This window comes from Patagioenas fasciata, chromosome Z, assembly GCF_037038585.1.
Source record: "Patagioenas fasciata isolate bPatFas1 chromosome Z, bPatFas1.hap1, whole genome shotgun sequence".
NCBI classification, from domain to species: domain Eukaryota; kingdom Metazoa; phylum Chordata; class Aves; order Columbiformes; family Columbidae; genus Patagioenas; species Patagioenas fasciata.
The window spans coordinates 1,887,920-1,909,307 of NC_092560.1; the positions used below are offsets into that span (position 1 = coordinate 1,887,920).

At 37.7% G+C, this 21,388-nt stretch overlaps 1 protein-coding gene across 4 annotated transcripts in view; it reads left to right on the top strand.

Moving 5' to 3' along the window:
- Positions 1 to 21,388, top strand: part of ARB2A (ARB2 cotranscriptional regulator A) — a 261,097-nt gene that overhangs the window by 55,506 nt on the left and 184,203 nt on the right. For all 4 annotated transcript variants that reach the window (XM_065861305.2, XM_065861304.2, XM_065861306.2 and 1 more), the window contains exon 6: positions 5,377 to 5,568. In XM_065861305.2, the coding sequence (XP_065717377.1) occupies positions 5,377 to 5,568 (192 nt within the window). The remainder of the gene's footprint in view (positions 1 to 5,376; positions 5,569 to 21,388) is intronic.

Consider the following 21,388-nt stretch of genomic DNA (forward strand, 5'->3'; position numbering starts at 1 on the left):
ATGTTTATATCACCACTGACAGACTCCCGAGTAACAAGGCAAAATAGTTTAAAACAGTGAAGGAGACTAATAGAAGCAATAAGACAGCTTGCAGCAAGAGCGAGTCCTGTGCAAGTGAGGGAAATAGAAAAGAGTATAAATGCTGGCAAGTTACGTGTAAAATCACGATAAGATCACCCAAAACTGCATTTGAGCAACTTGTTGCGGTTGTAAAGGCTCATAATGAAATAAAGCCAATAATGCTGGTAGATGAGCTCTACGCGAAGGGAAGGCTCAGCTCAAATAAGAACAACTGACGTGATTATCTCCAGTATTATTCGTCCAGTTTCCACACTTGATTATTATTAATTTATTTTACACAGGATATAGTTCTGAGGAACTGTCTGAAATCGGGCGTATCAGTACATGAGATCTGAGGACAAGTTGGTATATCGTGCAATAATCAATATCCAGGACGAGATGGTTTTTAAGCCCAGGGTTCAGTAACAAGTCAAAGGTGGTGCTGCAGAACAACCAACCAGTGTGTAACTCACTGCTAAAATCAGCTGTTTTCATCAGAGAAATGGAAAAAGATTAAATGTGATAGTCTTTGAAAGGCCTCCAGAAGTGATTCATAGTGATTCCTGTTTATCAGGAATATATATTTATATAATATGCTGGGACGAAAGTCAGTAGAGGTTTCATTTAAAAAACTATCCTAGAATTCATTGAAGGAGTCAGAGATTACCTGAAAAAGAAAGATCTTGTCAATAAAAGACTGTGGATTTTCAACAAGCTGTCGCCAAGCTTACCAGGTGCTTTTAGAAGGCACCGGAGGAGTCCCCTTATGAGTTAATAATTGTTTAAAAGAGGAAAAAAGGTGTTCATACTTTGCAGATGAAACAATTTGTTGCCAGTGCAGTGTTATTAAGACCTGCACAGACATAGTCGTAAATAAAAGAAAAAAGGGAATTAATAGAAGCTAACAAACGTCGCTGTTTGTTGGTTTTTTTTTTTTTAATTATTTGGAATGCTTAAATCTGAAGGTGGTTGTGATGAGTTGGGGAATTATTTCATGATGCTGAATGCTTGGATGATCACAGACTCGCAGAATGGACTGGGTTGGAAAAGACGTCAGAGCTCATCCAGTCCAACCCTTGGTCCAACTCCAGTCCACTGACCAGATCATGGCACTGAGTGCTGTGTCCAGTCTCAGTTTACAAACCTCCATGGCCGGTGAGTCCAGCACCTCCCTGGGCAGCCATTCCAATGCTGACCACTCTCTCTGCACAGAATTGCTTTCTAATCTCCAGCCTCAATTTCCCCTGGCAGAGTTGAAGCCCATGCCCCCTTGTCCTATTGCTGAGTGCCTGGGAGAAGAGCCCAATCCCCCCTGGCTAGAACTGCCCTTCAGGTCGTTCTAGAGAGTGCTGAGCTCACCTCTAAGCCTCCTCTGCTCCAGACTGAACAAGCCCAGCTCCCTCAGCCTCTCCCCATAGGGCTTGTGTGAACAACATGAGGTTCAGTTCTGGTAAATGTGAAATTATGGGGAAAATGACTCTGTAAACACAATGGTGGGCTCTAAATGAGCTGTTGCAACTCAGGTAAGAGCTCAGAGTGATTGAGGATAGTTTTGTGAGAACATCAGTTAGTGCTTAACGGCAGCGAAAAACCCTTGGAGCAAACAGGGCGTTGGGAATTATGAGGTGTGGAGAACAAAACAGAGAAACATGGTCTTTCCACTCATTACGTACCCCCCGTCTTGAACACTGCGTGGAGTCTGGACCCCATGTCAACAAGGATATGAAGAATTTAAAAGACAAATACAGAGGAGGGTTACAAGGATGATCACAGGCATGAGATGCTTTCCAGACAAAGAGATTAGACAAAGATTCCTCAGCTTGGAAAATAGATGGTTGTGGAAGGAATATGACAAACCTATAAAATCGTGAAGGGTGTAGAGAAGATGAATAGGGAATGTTTTTTTGCTTTTTTTCATAATAGAGAAGATAAGGGGCATCAGGTTTAAATTATCAGGCAGGAGATCTCTGCTGAAAGAGTGGTGGTACGATTTCATGTACATCCCAGTTATACTGTGGAGCTCATTGCCAGAGAATACTATCAAGGGGAAAGGTATAAATGCGTTCAAAAAGCACATTTTGACAATACTAAGGTGCAGTAGGCGCGTTGAACTATTGTACGTCCTTCCCCGGTTATGAACTCTGACTCGGGAGACTCTGGAGTTTCTGGTTTCCAGACCCAAGGAATAATTGCTCCATGAATATGAAAATCTGGTTTTTCTGGACTTCATCACAGGTCATCAGAAAGTTGGTGTATTACCTTTTCCTGAAAGCTGATAACGAAGCAGACGGTATAATGATGTTTGAATATATGAAATAAGTTTCAGGACTGTATTAAGTGGAGTACTTTTTATTTTTCAGTGTGATTTTAGTAGTGTATGGAAATGCTATGTTTCAAAGGTTTAGGACGACAACATCCTGCATTCTCTCATCTTTTTAAAATTTCAACCTCCTGCAAAGTCCAACTTGCTGGCTTCGTTTTGCTTTCTTGGGTGCCAGTTTCACTTTTGGACACAATTGTTTCTAAATTTGTTTTCAGATATGAAAACAAGAACAGTTTTGAAATCAGGAGAGCTCACCAATTATTTTATTATGTCAGCATCTCTGAGAAAACAGAAAACTGAACATTTCTTCCTGCACAGTGAGGCCGAGATGCCTATTGCGTTATCGTTAATGTAAAGTATTGTAGTTTTCTTAGTGCTCAACATATACTTATTGGACTTGAAAATATAAATGAAGAGACCCATACTCAGGGAGAAGCCATTCAATTATTTCTTTTTAACTTCTCATTTTTTGCTCCATTGAAGGTTATATTATGAATATAAAGACGACTGCAAGTTTTTTCATCCAGATGATTCCTTGTATTTCCCTATTTTTGATAACACGATCAGGGATTGGTATTTGCTGTTCTTTAGCTGTTGATGACAAATGGAGGGTGCTTCTGAATTAAATGCATCTTTAAGCTTCTGGGAAGGCTTGAGATGGAAGTTTAAATAATTCCCGGTGTGTTTTATTGACAGTGGCACTGAAAGGTCTTACTCTGCAGAATCTTCTCACTTATCAACGCTTTGCTCTTTCACTTCAGTAGGTAAAACTTCATTTGATATTTGTCTGGATCTACTTGACAGCCAAGAACTATTTTTATTTGAGAAACCTGTTTCACTTTTGTGTATGTTCTAGGCTCATAGTTTTTTATTTTAACAGGAATAAGAAACATATTCATGGGTTGTTTTTCCTTTTAAAAATTTAATATTCGGTCTTAAGAACTTCCATTGTACAAAATAAAAGACCCTTGGAGCTTATTCGCGTTGTGTGCATATTGGGCTGGTAGTGGCTAAAAACTGAAAATTGAGTCAATTTTGATGTGGTAGACTGAATTTAGATGAGTTTTGAAGTACAATATGATCTTGCCCTATACATCAGCTGTGCAAAATAATAATGAGAATGCTTCTTAATTAATCCATCTGCTGGTACTACTGTATTAGGTGATGGATCGCGTGAGACAGAATGTGTATGGAAAAGCTATTCACTGTTAGAACATCATAATATTTGTATAACTCAGAAAATTCACAACTGCATGCATTCATAAGCATTAAGGTATAATTGTGCTTTGAAAAAATAAATCCAAGAAAATTAAACTTTAAACGGTACTTTCAAACAAATTATCAGCGGAATTTAGGGTGGTTTGACACTCCTAACTACGGATTATCTGAAGATTATTACTGCATGTGAGTAATGGTGTTTCATCTAACAACTTGATTCAACTAATTGAAGTTCGGCATTTTACTGGATTTATTTTCTTCATGTTTAAATAAAGGATCAGAAATAAGTGTTCATGAGTAGGTCCAGAAGAGAAGGTGCCGAATGAATATAAATTATTTTATGCGGTTTCGTTGTGTCTGGCACTAAATAATATTCTGCGTTGATTTGTCGATAATGTAAGGTTGTGTATTCTTCAGTGGGAGCTTGATCTAATGAAATTACTACTGTTTGAGGATAAATTAGCATGAAGGAAAGTTTCCAAATGTGATTAATAGGAGGAAGAGAATGGAGCGCTGTTTTTTATGATCTTGGTGGATATTTTTAACTTTTTAAAGTTAATGTATTTGCAGAAGTGTGAAATAGTTATATCTTCTAGTACCTATGATTACTAAGCACTAGTATTTCCTAAATGCTAAACAAAAATTTAGTTTATAAATACTGAAAAATACATACTAAGCTGTAACTTTGTCTGAAATAAGAATTTACAATTTTTTTTAAGTTGCAGTGTTGTAAGAATCCAGTTTATGTGCAAAAGCCAATCACATCTTGCCAAATACTGAGATTTAGTGTTTCTGACCTTTTACCTAAGACATGTTAGATTTTAAGGTATCAAAATTTTAAGGTATCATAATTTTAGGGTATCAAAATTTTAAGATATCTGCTACTTCATAACCATCAATGTGATCTGATTGTAGCACCAGCACGGTACCTGTTGTACGTAAATATTCTGAACTCTTTTCAATATAATGTATTTTTTATCATATTTTCCATTTTCACCTGTCCTGTTCGTCCTTTTCTGTGTATTCACGTGGTACAAAGGGAAGAATGCGTAGTCAGGATGGTGTTTAGGCCAGCATAGTTCTTCCGCCTTGAGCTAGACTTGCTAAGCCAAGCGTAGACCTGTTTTATAGAACTTAATTTTTATTGAACCAAGAGTGCTCCTTTACAGAGTAAGAACAAAACTCGGCATTATATTATGGCTTGCTCAATATTAAAACTGGTTGTTGGTTTGTACCTACAGCAAAGTAGCAAAGCATCGACCCAGGTGCAGGGCTCTTAATGAAGCCATTATTTAGACCCAAACTGGATTTCTATGTTTTATTAGGCTTATGCTACCAGATTTATACTTCACTAAATTACGATACTGGTTCCTACGTGTCTCTTTGGGTGTTTCTGTTGTGGTGGCTGAGATGGAACCCTCCACGATTTTTTCATATTACATAGGGCTTTAGGCGTATCAGAGGTGACAAATTATTTGATTTGTAATTATATTTTTTTGTAATTTATGGAGTTTCTTTTTTTTTGCCAGTAAATTTCTGTAAACTGAATTTTCAGAGCTTTAGCTTCCTTTTACCTCTCTTTTTTTTTGATGTAAATCTCCATTGGATTACTGTTCTAAACTGTGGTACATTTTTATGTTGTGAAGCTACATTGCATAGTTATTAGGTTTTTGCTTTATTTTGTACTGGGCACACTTTAGTCCTTATAACATACATACATGTAGTTGTAAACTTGTTATTGATGCATCCACGTGTGTGTTTGTCTGTAATTGCAGGTTGACGCGACTGAGAGTGAACCGAAGAGCTTTATCTTCATGAGTGAAGACGCATTGACGAACCCTGACAAGCTGTTGGTATTAATTCATGGTAATGGAGTTGTAAGAGCAGGTCAGTGGGCCAGGAGACTGATAATTAACGAAGATCTGGACAGTGGCACGCAGATACCGTATATAAAGAGAGCTACTGAGGTAAGTGAACGTACACGTATGTACAGTTGTGTGTGTATGTGTCTACCTGTGTATGAAGAGTTTTAGTGTGTTAAACAGTCTTCAATAATTCCCTAAATGATAATTTTAGTTTTTATGGGAATACTTCCTTGTTTTGGATTTTTTTTCTATAACCTTTTTCTACTAAAATCAAGTTTCTTACAGTAAAAATATATATATATTTTATTTCACGTTGTGGCAGCACTGCCATGTAGTTTAATATGGCAGCTAACATGACAAGAGCCCTTAGCAGGCGATGAGATGCAATAAAAGGCACTACAAAAATTTGTTATGATTTGAAGTGTTTTCTTTTACATTTCATTAAATTTGTACGTATTCTCACTCAACGTCTGTTGTAATCTCATGATAACACGAGCTTTCATGATAGCAGCAGGCTTTATTGCTAGGCTTGTACTGAATTTATTAGAGGCACAGTCTTTTTCAGTTTTGCACTGAATACTGATTCATTCTGATTCACCTATCAATATTTGACAGGAAAAAACATTTACATTTTATGGACAAAATTTTGTTACATTTATGTCCGTGTGAGAGACAATTTACTATTTGTGTAATGTTTTTAACACTGAAACTTTGCAGGTGTATTTAACCTCTTGCATCCTGCTACCTAAATGAAACTTCCTTTAGTAAACATTAGAAAAGCCGGTTTAAGACTCACTATTTCTATTATTATACCAAGTTAAGCTGATGTTCTACTCTAAATATCAGTGTTGTCACTGTGATTTGTAACACATTTTGCTAAATGAAGCTGAATTTTTTCCAGTTGACTTTAGAAGTATTCAATATAGAAAATTATTCTCCTCAAACGTGTTTTATTTTGTTTTAATGAAGCAAAGAAAGAAAACTCATTGAAACATTAGGCCATTAAGTTATATTTTATTTGTATAATCCACTGACAAAGCACCAGACTTCACTTCTTGTGAAAAATAAACTTAATCTTGGGAAAGCGATGCTTGTTCCCTCCTAACATGAAGTTTTTATTCATTCTAAATGAAAATCACAGGTAGAACAGAAAATACTCTATGATTGTTGAGTGTAATACAAGCGTATGGGACGTCCACCGTAGGATGTTAATTTCTAGATTTCCAGTGCTCACATGCCTGAATTTTCATTATTTCCTAGAAATTCTGTTCCTTTTGATAACGTGAGAGGCTGAGCCATTAAAATTGGGAGACTGTCCCTAAATCAACAGATAATCCTTAAGAAAGTATTTATAGTAGAAGAGAGTTACCATTTGGTTTTTTTGCTGGTGTGTTATTTATTTTATGCAATGATCGTGCCAGTGTGACAGAGATCAGTCCTCCGTTCCCTCGAATGATTATTATCCTTAAAAACTGATTATATGTTCCTGATTTTTGGATGCTTCCTTAAAAGGAACTAAGGAAAAAAAAAAAAAAGAAAAAAGACTATGAGAAAATATCTTTTAAATATGTGATAATTTGATTGTATTGGGGCGTTGGACTCTGTTTTTTTTAACTTACTTCTGTCTTAACGTGGATTTTGAATTTATAACACTATTTAGTTAGATAATTCCAGCTACTGCAAGACCCCCTCTCCCCTTTTGTGTGCTTCGAAATGCTGATAAATGAACTACATGTTTAGAACACATATTATTTGCAATTATTTTTTATGCCAAATGAAGATTAGATCGTATCCAATATATTATATTCCGGTTTTTTGTATCCTGTAATCACTGTAGTGAGAACTGGATGTATATCTGGTCAGATAAGGCAATATTTTATGGAAGTGGAACCCCACTGAAGGTATTTGGAATCATTATGGTACAACTGAAAAGAGAATGCCCAGAGTTACATGCTGGTATCACATCTACTTCATGTACAGATCATATAAATTACTCTTCCAAGTGCAGAAAATTATGGTAGAGTGCATGTAAGGACTCCAATTTTATTTATAATAATAAAAATTGCATCCTTTTTCTGGGTTTTCTGGCGTTCAGTCCTCTAACTGATTTAGGCACTTCTGTCTCTTATGAAATGAAAGTAACTGGCCTAGGCAATAAATGACCTGAATGAAAATTGTGGTAACTCCTCATCCAGCGCTGCCAGTTTGAAGTCAGGGATTATTTCCCTTGATCTTCAGTGTTTCTTCCTAGAAGAGGACTCATCCTTGAACGAAACGTATGGATGAGGCCTATCAAAGCACAAGATTACAGTGCTGATTACAGGAGAACAGGGGTTTTTTATGTGTTTTTTTTTCCAGTAAACTGTGCGAATTTGAAGTGGATAATGGTATCTAGGATTTGAAAGAATGTATGGGATGAGGGAGCGATGTAAAGGCTTAAAACTGATTGTGCCTATGGTGTCTTGGAGCTGACACACATCGGGAAGAAAAGAGACGAGGAGAAACATCCTGGTGGGAATTTATAGCTATAAATGTATTTATTTTCATCTGGGTGGTTCCTGCAGGTAATGCTTCTCCTTCCAGCTTTTACACCAAAATCTGTTGTGTAGAGTGCGTCTTTTTTGTAATAGGTGTTGGGAGTAATTTAGAAGGTTTTGTATTGTCGAGGGTTTAGATTGCAGGGTGACAATAAAACCCTAGCAGATGTATTGATAACCTCCTCTCCTCGCCCCCTTCCCACTCAGGACAGGCGATCGGGAGGGAAATAAGGACAGAGAGAAGAGAGTTGGAAAAATTAAAGATGTTTTATTAATGCTACTAAAGAATAGAGAAAATAATACAAAACCAATCTTGAAAGTCTCAGCAACTGCAGAGCCGGCACCCGAAGTCCTGGACTGGACTCTGCAGCCAACCGGAGCTGGATTCAGTCTGTCACTGGCCTCAGTTCGCAGGGACGACTCGCAAGGTCCTCTCCTAATAGGCAGAAGGGAAAAGTCTGGTGAGATCCTTGTGATCTCCCACTTTTATATGAATTATCACGTGAATGGGATGTTATACTCCGTTGGTCAGTTTTTGGTCACCTGTTTCTTGTTGTCCCTCTCGCGAGATGTCCATCCACGCTGATCAATGACCTCGCATTCCATTGCTGTGTCTACCAAAACATGTGTCTGGTTCCCCAGGAAAATGCAGCTAATATGAAGGCTTTAGCTGACAGGTAAATTCACTAAAAGAGAAACTTGTTTTTAACAAAACCAGGACATATATGAAGAGATAAGATTAGTGTGATAATTCAGAAATTTAAACTCAATAGTGTAAAGGAGATTTTTGAAATATGAAAGAAGAAGGGAACTAACAAGCAACTAGATAGAGAACAGATTGTAGGAGAAGGAGGAGGCAGGAAAGTGTGTACAATGTGAGAGACAGATATGTGTAAATACGTTAAAATACGGTAGAAGAGCTACTTGAGAAAAACGTATGAAAAAGGCAAATGTGATAATACAAAGCAGTTAGACTGTAACAGAAGCTTAATTGAAATAAATACATAGTATAAAGATATTTAGATCAAAATAAATACGTCAATTTCATATAAATATGGTACAAAATAAATACTGCACGTGTTTGTGGTTTTGTTAAAATAGAACTTTTCTGCTGAAACTTTCTGCGGTGGGAAATACTGATTTCCGCTTACGATGATAATACCGAACCGGAGCTATTCAGCTTTGTAGAAATAAATAAATATAAATCATATAAATAAACAGATAAAATGAGAAAATGGGTTGTAATCTGTCTCTTCTGCATTTCGCACAGGTGTCCCGTTCACTGGCCGTAGAGTCAGGCCCTTCTCAGATCAGTTGTTATTGAGTCATGCGTGGAATCGCAGAACCGTAGAATCGTGTAGATTGGAAAAGACCATTAAGACCATCAAGTCCAACCGTTAACTCAGCACTGCCAAGTCCAGCTCTAACCCACGTCCCTGAGAACCTCAAATATGCATCGTTTAAACCCCCCCCAGAGATGGTGGCTCATATAGAATCATAGGATAGTTTGGTTGGGAAGGGACCTTCAAAGGTCACCAGGTCCAAAGCCCAATGACCGAGATCGATTGTTATTTAGTCACGTAGACAATGACCAAAGCAGCACCAGGAGGAGACAGTGAGAAACAGAGGTAAATTCTTTAATTCAGTTGTGACGGCGTTTACTTGGTGTGTCAAGAATTAAAGATTTACATTCTTAGTTTCAAGTGTGGAAATATTTCTTTAAAGGCTGCTAAAACATGATTTTCAGCTTTGGTTTTCTCTTGTGTTAATCCTGCTCTTCTTACTGCGCTTTCTTAACAGTTTTTACTCTTACGAAAATTTTTTGTGTGAGTATTGGATTTATTCACTCATATAAATGTCATTCATTTGTTTAAAACTATCAGGCTGGTGATATTTATGGGGAATTGCTGAGGGTGGTTTCTTTCTTCAGGTTGCAATAAGATGTCATTAGTTTTGTAACTCGGTTGAACAGAACAAAGAAATCATCCAGTGTAACAGTAGTAAATTTACCCACTGTAACTTTTATGTGATTTAGTAACCTTGTTAGTTAGTAACTGGTGTTAACACATTTCGGTCTTTCCATTTTGTAAAAATCGCTCCGTTTCAAAAGTGGACACTTACACATTATTGTCAAGAAATTAGGCTTTGTTGGAACTACACTTACACTTTTAAGTCTTGCTTTTAATCACAGAATATCTTGTTAGACGGCATCCTCTTAGTTCTGCTGGTCACATTTTAGGAAACTAAGATTTAAACTTTTGTCTTATAGTTTATACATGGTTAGCGTAATTTCAATAGGATGGGGAAGTGACACTTTATGGAAGGAAAGCAGAGCTGACATTTCACTGCAGAATACTGATATTTGTGTACTTTTTGTGTCTCCTAAGCATACCATTGCAGAAAGAAGTTTAAATACTTCATCTATTTATTAATTGTCAGTTACAGTGCCAGAGTAATCATATTTGGACACTAATATTTCACTGGAAGCAAAATGTCACTAAAATTGAGAACGATGTGCTATATTGTTTTCTTTCAAATACTGATTTTCTGATTCTGGTGTATGTATTTGCTTTTATTCTTCCTGTTAGACCACAGAAATGGCATTGCCTGTAAAGTACGACTTAGTAGGGAAAACTTGTATTTACAACTCCTACTTTAGTGGGGATAACATTAAGAAAAGTACATAGTTGGTTGGATGATCCTTTGGAGATCTTTCTAAAAGCTTAAACACAGATCAGAATGTTTTACTAAATGATTTGTCATGTGTATTTGATGTAAAATACACTGTACTTTTGAAAGAAAACTTACAAAGCAATATGTTTAATTGCTTCTGAAACATTTTATGAGGAATTGATAATTTCTGAAGTACTGGTTTCAAAGACTGATCGCCAAGCGGATAGAAGGAAAAGTTGCGTGTTTAGTTGGAAGCAATAGCGATCAGTCACAAAATACACAATAATAGGTAAAACGCTGTATAGGAGTTAAAAATTATGGAGTCAGAAATTGAATAAAAGGTTTAAAGCTTAGGGTAATGTTGAAGTGACAGGGTCTAGGAGCCCACACAGCCCCACGCCAGCGAGGAAAACAAGGAGATGACAGCTCCAGCGTGCAGAGGGGCTGCTAACGACAGCTTATTCCTTCATGGTTTCGGCTCTTGACAGAAGACAGGTCTGCTTGCTGCATCATGGCAGACGTATCATTACCTTCTGGCCCTGTCATGACTGAACTGGAAAAAGAAAGCAACAAAAAAAAACCCGCTTGCAGCTCTGAAAATCCAATTACCCTTTGGAATTCGGTGCATCCTTTCCAAGATGTGTGTTTCTGTTCTTGTATTGTGTGTGTTACGTTCTTGAGGCATTAATTTGATAATGTAGAGATAGGTGTAGATTGCTTTGCCTTCTTTTATTCCTCTGGTTTGTTGTAGAACCCTGTATAGTATATTAGTTTACTCTGTCCCTAAGAAAATAACTGCTCAATATATATGGATAACCATGACTTTAAAATGTGTTTTTTCCAAAAAAAATAATTTGAGCATTCTTCTCACTGGCTAAGTACAAGATTAAAACAAGCACTGAGTATCTAAAATAATCATTTTAGAAATAAAGTTTAATATAAGTGGCCCTTCCGTCATATGCATATTAGGATTCTTCCTCTTTTTTACCCCCCTCTCTCTTCAACTTGTTGGATACCTAACAGTGACTCTGGAGACTTAGAAAAGAGTAAGAAGGGGTGTGGGTTTTTGAAAGTGTGTCAAAAGCCTTGGGGTTTGGGTATGATCGGAATTTCAATAGGGGTTGAGATGAGTTTAAATGCATAGAAGGCGAACATAAAAATCTTGTTTAATTTCTGTCATGTTGTTCTTTTTTTACTCGCTCTGATGTCTTTTTTCAAATCTGCTTTTCTCTCAAGCTTTGTGATACGATATCCAAGATCTGGCTTTTCTTTTTTTTTTTTTTTGGTTTTTGTTTTTTTTTTTTTCCCTCTTTGTATTTCGTTTTAACTGCTGATCCCTTTTCTGTGGTGCTTCTGCCTTTAATATCAGCTGAAGCGGTCTGAATTGCCGAATCAAAGCCGTTTTGGGAGAGAGACAGTGTTTAAGATTGTGCAGGGTGAGATTCTCTGGGTAGAAGGTAACACTTCCTGCAGTTATAATCAATGCGCTCCACACTTTCAAAGCCGGGAGGAGCCACCACTTGCTCAGGGGTTAAACTTCTTAAATCACTTCCCTTGGGAAAAATGCCATCAATAAAATGGAATAATTAGTTGGAGATTGTTGAGTAGCCGAGGTTTGAAAAGATTAGAGATGGGGCAGGTTCGCGCTCCTGTTGTATTTTCCCCTTAAACTTTTGTTCAGATGCATACAGTATTAGAAAATCAGTCTGCTTCAAAAATAACTTCATTTCCTTAAGCCAATATATTAATTTCGTAGTCTGTGTAGTCTAATAGTTATTGTGTACTCTGTAGTTATTGTCTGTGTAGTCTAATAATAGTAAGAATGTAGATTAAATTAGAAATTATGTAGAAATATACCTTTAGATTTGCTAGTTTTCTCTTTTCCTACCCACACGCCTATTCTACAAATACTCATATTCTACAAATACTATAAATACAAATATTGTAGCTAACAGAAAACATTTATAACTTTGAGTCTTACCAAAGAAGCTTGGAACATGCAATATACACTAACAAATTTTAAAAATCAGATCTAAACAGCATTAAATTAACTTCCAGTGCATAGGGTCACCGATTTCTATGGAGATGAACAGTTTTACTATTCAATTACACTCATCTCACTTAGCATTAATTACGTTTCACAACTTCAGCTTTCTGGCAAGTTTATTGTTTTTCTGACTTTTTTGTATCATGAATTTTGTTAAAGCAGCTATTTTGAGCTATAAAACATGCCTAAGAATGGTACTTTGAATACACGGTATATTATATGTGTACCGTACAAAACATCGATAAATACTCATGAATGGCTTTGGAATAAAAGATTCTTGCCGTTCGTTAATTACTTATTTGCAGTTTTCATTTTTCTCAAGGGAAAGTAAAATCTCTGGCAGCGCTGTGGACAGTAAGCGAGCGAGACTTTAGCAAATATGTAATTGGCATTTTTAAGGTGTACAGAATTGTATTTTCTAATGGGTTGTATGGAAATGAGACCTGTACCACCTAAGTGGATCAATTTATTTGGTAGGGAGTATTCTTCGTTTTTATCGGGAATGGCTAAATACATACTGGCATGGTTGTGCTTGGAAGTGTAGTTATTTCTCAGTTGGGTTTACCACTTTGTAAGAGTCTTGTTTAGAAGAAAATAATGAATCGGTGTTCCCGTATTGGTTTGATGCAGAGAATTTGAGTTTATGGAAGTGTCTTAGCTTTGTGGTTATTAATATCTGAGAGCAGTACATGGAATTAACTTTGTATTTGATCTGATTTGCTGTAGAGTAGTTGTATCTCATGTTTGAACATGGGATGGTCCAGTGGAGTTGTGGTGAGTGGTACCTCAGCTCACCCAACGCACTGGATCATACAATTTAGGATTTACTGGACTCTTCTTGTGTGTGATAAACGTACTTATAAGATGGGCGTAGTTATCTGACCATGGAATGAAGGTTTTAAAAAAATTTAGCTAAGTTGTCTTGTAGATTTTTCAGTCGGGGTGATCTTGTCAGTGGTCGTGTTCATACAGATTTTTGAGAGTGGCGCCGTGATAAGGAGTAGAGATACGCACACAAACTTCTTATTCGTCGTGAAATGTAATTTTAACAGGGATAATCCTAACTTACTGTGCACTGACACTTACTAAAATTACTTTCATATAGGATGGAGTGAAATGTTAATTGTTCATTAGTTGACGTATTAAGTCATTAGCTTCATTTTGTTTCGTGAAAAAAAAGTAGCCAATGCCTTTGTTCTATTAACTCAAGAGGATATTAATTCAGGAATGAGAAATATGCATACATGTTTTTTATATTTTTTAAAGAGGTTAACTCACATTTAAAAATACTTAGTGCCTATTTAAAAATATTTACAATGTCTTTCATCTTATTTATTAGATGTGCAGGTGGTTAAACCTAGCTAATCTTAATGCATTATAATGCGTCAATTGCATTCCTTATACTAAATACCATAGAAATAGTATTGCGTGTGTGTCAGTATAGGTATGGCGTATGTGTGTGCTTAATATTACACTAAATTGCCAATACCCTGTTGATTTTTCAAATGAATCATTACTTAAAAGACTTACCAATTCAACGGGGAGATGAACGCTTCCTTATTCATACCACGAAATGCATATTTGAATAAAATTAGCTTTTGCTTACTGTGCATTGGGCTGGAAAATATTAACTTTAATGCATAGGAATTCAAATAAAAGTTTGATATGCTTCATCCTGAAATAGTTTAGTCCTGTTCTAATAATGCATGTTGCTGCTTGAGGTAACAGGGAAATAGATACGGCAAGGACTTTGTCATGCAAATTCACTCAGGATCGTAATCTTTTGGAAACGCACAGATCTTTTGAACGATACGTGTCACTTTTGATCAAAAACTTTTAAAAGTTTAATAATTCTGCTCGAACAAACTAAAAGTGTGGGTAATTGTCTTCTTTTTTTTTTGTATTTTCACTTAAATTAACAAATTATAACATCAAGAAATCTGAGAGCGAGGTACGCATCAGGTCGTTTGCTGCTGCAGGCGTTTTCTCTCCCTTCAGGATGTGCTTGTTTAGCTCCTCTCACTTTGCGCCCCTGGCAACCGCGTGGTGAAATTCAGACGCGTTCTTCCCCTCCAAGGAATCTCCGGGGTGACACGTAACTTATACAAAATTAATAAATGGTGTTGCTTTCTTTATTATCACCCAATCCCGGGAAATTCGCTTTGTGTTCCCTTTGGAGAAGGGTTGAGTTGCATAGGATGGGCTTATTAGAAGAAAAAACACATGCGTCTACATGGAATTTAGCAGTGAAAGTGCACGTGATAGGGTGAAATGTGTCATTAAGAAAGCGCAATTATTCCATTTTCAGTTGTTTCTTTGGAGAGAAAACAAACATTATCATTATTATCATTATTATTATTATTATTATTATTATTATTATTATTATTATTATTATTATTATTATTATTATTATTATTATTATATTTAATAATTATTATAATTATTAATTAATAATAATATAATATAATAATAGTGATAAAGAACAGTGAAGATGCCTTATACATTGATTTTAAACTTAGAAAATTATTCGAAATTTATTAGAAATTATTTGGAATTTTTAAACATGTCAAAACACAGGATGTTTTATTTATTCATTCATCCATTCGTTCATTGATAATTATTTATTTATTCTGGGTTATGAATTCAGTTTCCTGCCATCTCAGGAATGTTTAAAGACCTCTTCATTCACACGGTAATTTTTGGGGAGGTCCAGGCGCCCCATCTTGCTCATCCAGCACCATTCGTTGTGCCGTATTGCGGCGCTAATCCTCGTAGGAACGGGAGAGGTTGGCACAGGTCGCTTAACCCGTTACTTTGTGAGCCTCCGTCTCTCTTATGCCAAAGGCAACAAGACTTCAGGTTACTTTGGAGGCTGGAATGGATAATGAAGCTTGGGTGTAAATAATTGCTGATACATGAGGGAAAACAACTTAATTTCTTTTTTTTTTTTGATAGTGATTAATTTTAATTGCTGTTTTAGCAGTGAAAGGCAGAGTTGTACTTCATAGTGCTGTAACCTTAGAGCATTTCTTGCTTCCAATGAATAAGAATCCTTAAAAGTGTTACGCTATTAATATTATAATTTATTTACATGTTTGTTTCCTAGGAGTTACCCATTGCCATTTAACTTTTCCTGAAGAGCGTATATACTTAGCTAGTAAATAAATACTGGTTTTACTCTGTAAACGATTTGAAAAATAAAGGTAGAAGACATTCCCAGCGCTTCATTGCGCAGGTGATGGGTTTGTGCTGACTCTCTGTGTTTTGGATCCCAGCTCTTCCTCCACCGTTGGGGGTAACGCGATTGAGTCTTCTGGAGCGAGCTCCTGATCGCTGATAAAGGAGAGTTTCCCATGAACCATGGGAGCCACTCGTGTGGAACGTGCGCCTTCCACGTCACGCGTGGGTGAGATCAGATACGGGGTTTTCAAGGCTTGACAGCCCTGGTTCATGGACGGTGATATTTACACTGAAGTTGGGATTGTCTGAGAGCCAATATTTAGCTAATAGCAGCTGATGATAAAAATAAGTGATTCTGGGATTCTATTTTAATGGTAATGTTATTGCCAAAAAAATACTGAAAACAGGTATTACTAACAACTGATTAAAATATCATATTTTCATTAATACCTCGAGTTGAATCAAACATTTACCGGCTTCGGTTACATAAGGAACGTCAAAAGACTGTCATTAATTTGATCCTTTTTATTGATATTAGCACTCCTTGTATTTTGTTCTTTGTATTCACCATGTTTGATTAACGTTTGTCTTTTTGCCTTATTTGAAACAGATCCTTTCTTAAAATGACAGTATTCTGGACGGTTTTATCACTGAGAAGTAAATTCCCCGAGCTGTTTCCATCTCCCATTCCCTCCAGCCAGTTTCTATACCTCCCTTTTGTGTTCTAAAGTCCACATCCAAACGATTGCTATCCCTCTTGCCTTTCCTCTTGAGTTTTTATTGAACATCTTTTTTCTGCCGTGTGTTTTTTGGTGCACAGGGGACACGTTGATTACGCCGCAGTAAGTCTCCATGTTTTTAATTCACGTGTCCAGACCTGAACTTAACAAGCACAAACCTTCATCTGCATAGCAAGCGCTTGCATTGTTAAGTATTTGTACGCTTCGGCTGCTAAAATTTAGGAATTCTGTATTGAGAATGTACATTTTCAAAAGTTTATAAGTTAGCCAATTTTGAGTAGAAACTCCTGGGAATGAGGAGTAAATCCCAGCCAAATTGTAAGCCCCTGATTGAACAGACAGGTGACTAGAGCGTTTCATTGTGAAGTTCGCTGGATTTTCATAAAGTCGGCAAAGGGATGTATTTGTATTTGACTTTCTCTTGGCTATAGATGAACTGTTTACTGTGAAATTTTCAACGTATTCAGCCTGAGGCAAAACCAGCTATAAAATACAGCTGAAATCTTGGTAAAGTTTGACATAAGCAGGAAGAAAGTAGAGGGGATTTTGTTGGCCTTGAGGGCTGGCAAATTGATTTCCATCCACCCCTCACTGCAGTATCAGTGTTCCCTAATCATCGAGTTGCAGACGAGCAGTAAGAAATTCTTCTGCATTTAACCATAAAAGTTCAGTACTGTGGTACTATTCACCTGATGAATTAGGCTGAAATACTTGTTCTTACTGTTCGATTGTTTATTTGTAAGAAGGTTATATACATTTCTGAGTAACACGAAAGAGCTACTTTGTGAGCAAGAAAAACTTCACAATATCTCCTGTTGACCAGGTTTTGGATTCAATTAATCTGATCTTGAAATTTGTTTTGTGTTCTCTTTCAATATTTTATTTTTCAAAGTGCATATATCGTGATATTTTGTAGATCAGAATTGCTGGAACACCCACTGGTCTGAGGATGGAGACCAAGCATTAAAACGTGACATTGGAAGATGATGACTGAAGCAGCTGGATTATTGAGCATGAGTTAAGAGCAGCTTGTCTTTGAGCTGTGCAGCACCTCATACGATTTTGACCCATAAAATTGGGCGATTTTGCTGCTGTTTGGATACTCTTAGGCGGGACCATGTAAGGCAAGGCGTTCAGGTTCAATTCTGACTCACAATTCTTAAGGCTCTTCCAGAATCTCATCCCGAAATAGTTCAGTGCTGACCCATCTAACCACAGTTCCCAAAAGAGGGCTTACTTTATTTGAGGAGCAATTAAGCCCAAACCTGTTACATTAAATGATTATAGTGTGCTAAGAGCAAGCAGTACGTACCTCTGGACCGCTCAAGTATAATTACGGGATTTACAAACTCCTCCAGCTATGATGTGCAATGTGCTGAATGGGTACTAATGGAGAAGGATGGACATTCTAATAAACATTATCAGGAAGGCAGATGGCCTTGTGCAATACCTTGTAGGTACCTTGTGACAGGAAGAGTCATGAAGAATCTGCTAGCCCGTGTATATGAGGAGAAGGTAGGAAATTACTTCGTTTTGCAATAGCAAAATAAAGCCAGAAGAAAGAGAGCAGGGTGGTGGAAAGTGAACAGCAGAGCCAAAGGAGAAGTATTGCAGAGAACCAAGAAATCCTTATTTTTAAAGGAGAATTTAATGCCACCTCTTCAGATGCAGATGAAAAAATGGTGGGAGAGAACTATTCTCTGCCTATCGGTTCAAAAAGAAACAGAGTTAAGAAGTGTGGTTCTTTGACCAAGAATAATGAGCGTTGAGAGCTGTGCTGCCTTCTCAGGTGTCTTTGGATGTTGCTGCCCAAGAGAGGGAAGTTTTGGCGACGTTGCTTGTTGGAAGGAGCGGCAGGACAGGTACCTGGGGTGGGCTAGAAGGAGGTGGTCAGTAGGTCAGAGAGGTTCTCCTGCCCCTCTGCTCTGCCCTGGGGAGACCACACCTGGAATATTGTGTCCAGTTGTGGCCCCTCAGCTCCAGAAGGACAGGGAACTGCTGCAGAGAGTCCAGCGCAGCCACCAAGATGCTGAAGGGAGTGGAGCATCTCCCGTGTGAGGAAAGGCTGAGGGAGCTGGGGCTCTGGAGCTGGAGAAGAGGAGACTGAGGGGGGACTCATTCCTGGGGATCAATATGGAAAGGGGCAGTGTCAGGAGGATGGAGCCAGGCTCTTCTGGGTGACACCCAGTGACAGGACAAGGGGCAATGGGTGCAAACTGGAACACAGGAGGTTCCACTTGAAGAGGAGAAGCAACTTGTTGGGGGTGAGGGTGTCAGAGCCTGGCCCAGGCTGCCCAGGGAGGTTGTGGAGTCTCCTTCTCTGCAGACATTCAAACCCGCCTGGACCCCTTCCTGTGGAACCTCAGCTGGGTGTTCCTGCTCCGTGGGGGGATTGCACTGGATGAGCTTTACAGGGCCCTTCCAACCCCTCACATCCTGGGATCCTGTGAGTTGAGAAAGTCATGTCCAGTTGGCCGGGTGACATGAAGAAGCCCTTCAGACGTCCCCAGACCCACCATGGGGTTATGTTGAGGAACCTTTGCTGTACTGGGTGCTGTCTTTATGGGTGAAATCCAAACCGCATGTACTGAAGTGCCTGTTTGAACTAGCAGAGGTCATGGTCTCTGAAGACAAAGTCCACTGTTGTCAAAAGATGCCACCATGAAGAGATAACCTGCTCTTCCCACTGTCAGCATTTCCAAATCACAATACTTTGACTTTTGGCAGAGCTGTTTAGATTTTGGGATTTTTTTACTTAAAAAAAAATTTCATCTTTAAATGCTGACATTAGAAATAAATGTTGCATGACCAGGGCCTGTCTTTCTGTCCAGCTCTGCAGAATGATGGTGCTTAGGCCGTTTTGGTCTAACAATTGTGAATCTGAAACTGAATCACTTTATTTCAATGTATGTTTTTTATTATTTTGCTTTCCCTATGTTATATTTGTGAGCAGATTACAGCCAAGGCAGGAGAATTCACTGCGCTCAATGCAATGTGTGCGCAGCCCCACTTCTTGGAAGACTCTCAAAGGGAAGGAAAAAAGGAATTAAACACATTTTGCATGTTGTTGTAGCTGAGGCGCAGTAGCAGGCACAGAGAAATTAAGGCTTTTAAACCATCTATGCGAAAATCTGTGGCAAGCCTGAAAATGACACCCATTTCTCCCAACACCCAGACCAGTGTCTCAATGTTGATATTCTGTTCAACATACCGGATTAGTTAAATGAAAACCGTGGGTGTTGATAGGGAAACATGCTTTTTTTGTTGTTTATTGGTGTTTACGTCTTCCCCTCAAGATTCCGCGGTTCACCCATCTGTAGTGTTACACAGTTTGCTCCGTCTTGTGGGAAAGAACACTGAGCACTGATGAAATTTGGGAAGGTCTGTAGTTCTCCTTTATTTCTGCTGCTCTGGTTGAAGCTGAAGTTTCTAGAGTTTTCTGTCTGCTTTAGGAAAAACGAGTTCTCCATAGTCCAAAATATGAGAAAATTATTTGTTTCCAGTGAACCCCTATGGAAGACCGCGTGTCATGCGGTATTAACCTTATGAAGAGACAGGATCATTTGAAAGTAATATGACGCTTTTATTTGAGTTTCTTAGGATAAAGCTGTGAAACTGCTCTCCGTCCCCAAAAGGACGACATCATATATTTGTATAGGTGACCATGAACATCCAAGACACACGGAAATGGGTCAGCGCTGAGAACAGAGCGATGCATTTTCAGGTGAAATCTGCCATATCTGGAACGGTTTGAGGGTTTCTAATGGCCAATCCTGTGGAAGACTGTACAGTAAAGGAAACAGCAATACTATTCAAAAATTACCAAAGGGCTGAAGTTCTTTAGTTTTTCCCTCAATGTAGTTTTTGTATGAGAATTGCTAGATATAGGTTTGCTTTAGTTTGTAGCCAGTCATTTTCTATGCTTTGATTTCGTTCTTTATGAGTGATCTCTTAAATATCTTATTTTTTTCCATTGCCTGGTGCTTAACTAAAGAAGATTTACTTTTTTTTTCAGAGACATAATATCTTATTCTTGAGAAATCTGCTTTTACAGGGAAATGAATAGAATATGGTGATGTTATATATTAGAGCAAACTGAGGGTCGGCTGTAAAAAATGAACTGGGCTAAAGTTCTGTTTCCTTTCATATCCAGCTACAAACCATTCACTTTACGCTACAGGAAGATGCTAATTTATAATGCTTACTTTTGCTTTGCTCTTCATTCTGCACCACTTTTAAGTCATTCCTTGATGTTTCCTAGTGCTACTTTGTGAACTCTAGGTATTAATAATAACTAATACAACGGTTCCAAGTAACATTCATAGCATTCCAAGATTATAGTTTATTTTATTTTTCTTAGACTTGAAGTGTTTTTCATCTGCAGCAACATTATTGAAAAATAACAGTATGGAAATAGTCTTTCAGAAAGGAGGTAACTAAAAAACTGATTGAAGATGGGTAAAATAGTACAATTAGGGAAAAAAACCCCAAATAAATAAGTAGACTTGAGAGCTATTTTGTGGCTTCATTTTCGAAGGGGCTTAACCTTTTATATTTATAAACAGTGAGAAAATGAAGCATACTGACCTAAGTTCTTCTGCATGTGAGATTCCCTGTAACACAAGTGCATCTTTCCCTCTTTATTTTAACCACATCTTTAAATTGCGGATGGTTATAAATGACAGGAGCGCACAGGTGGAACTTACATTCTCTTGTAAATATGTGTTACACCAAATACGTGCAGT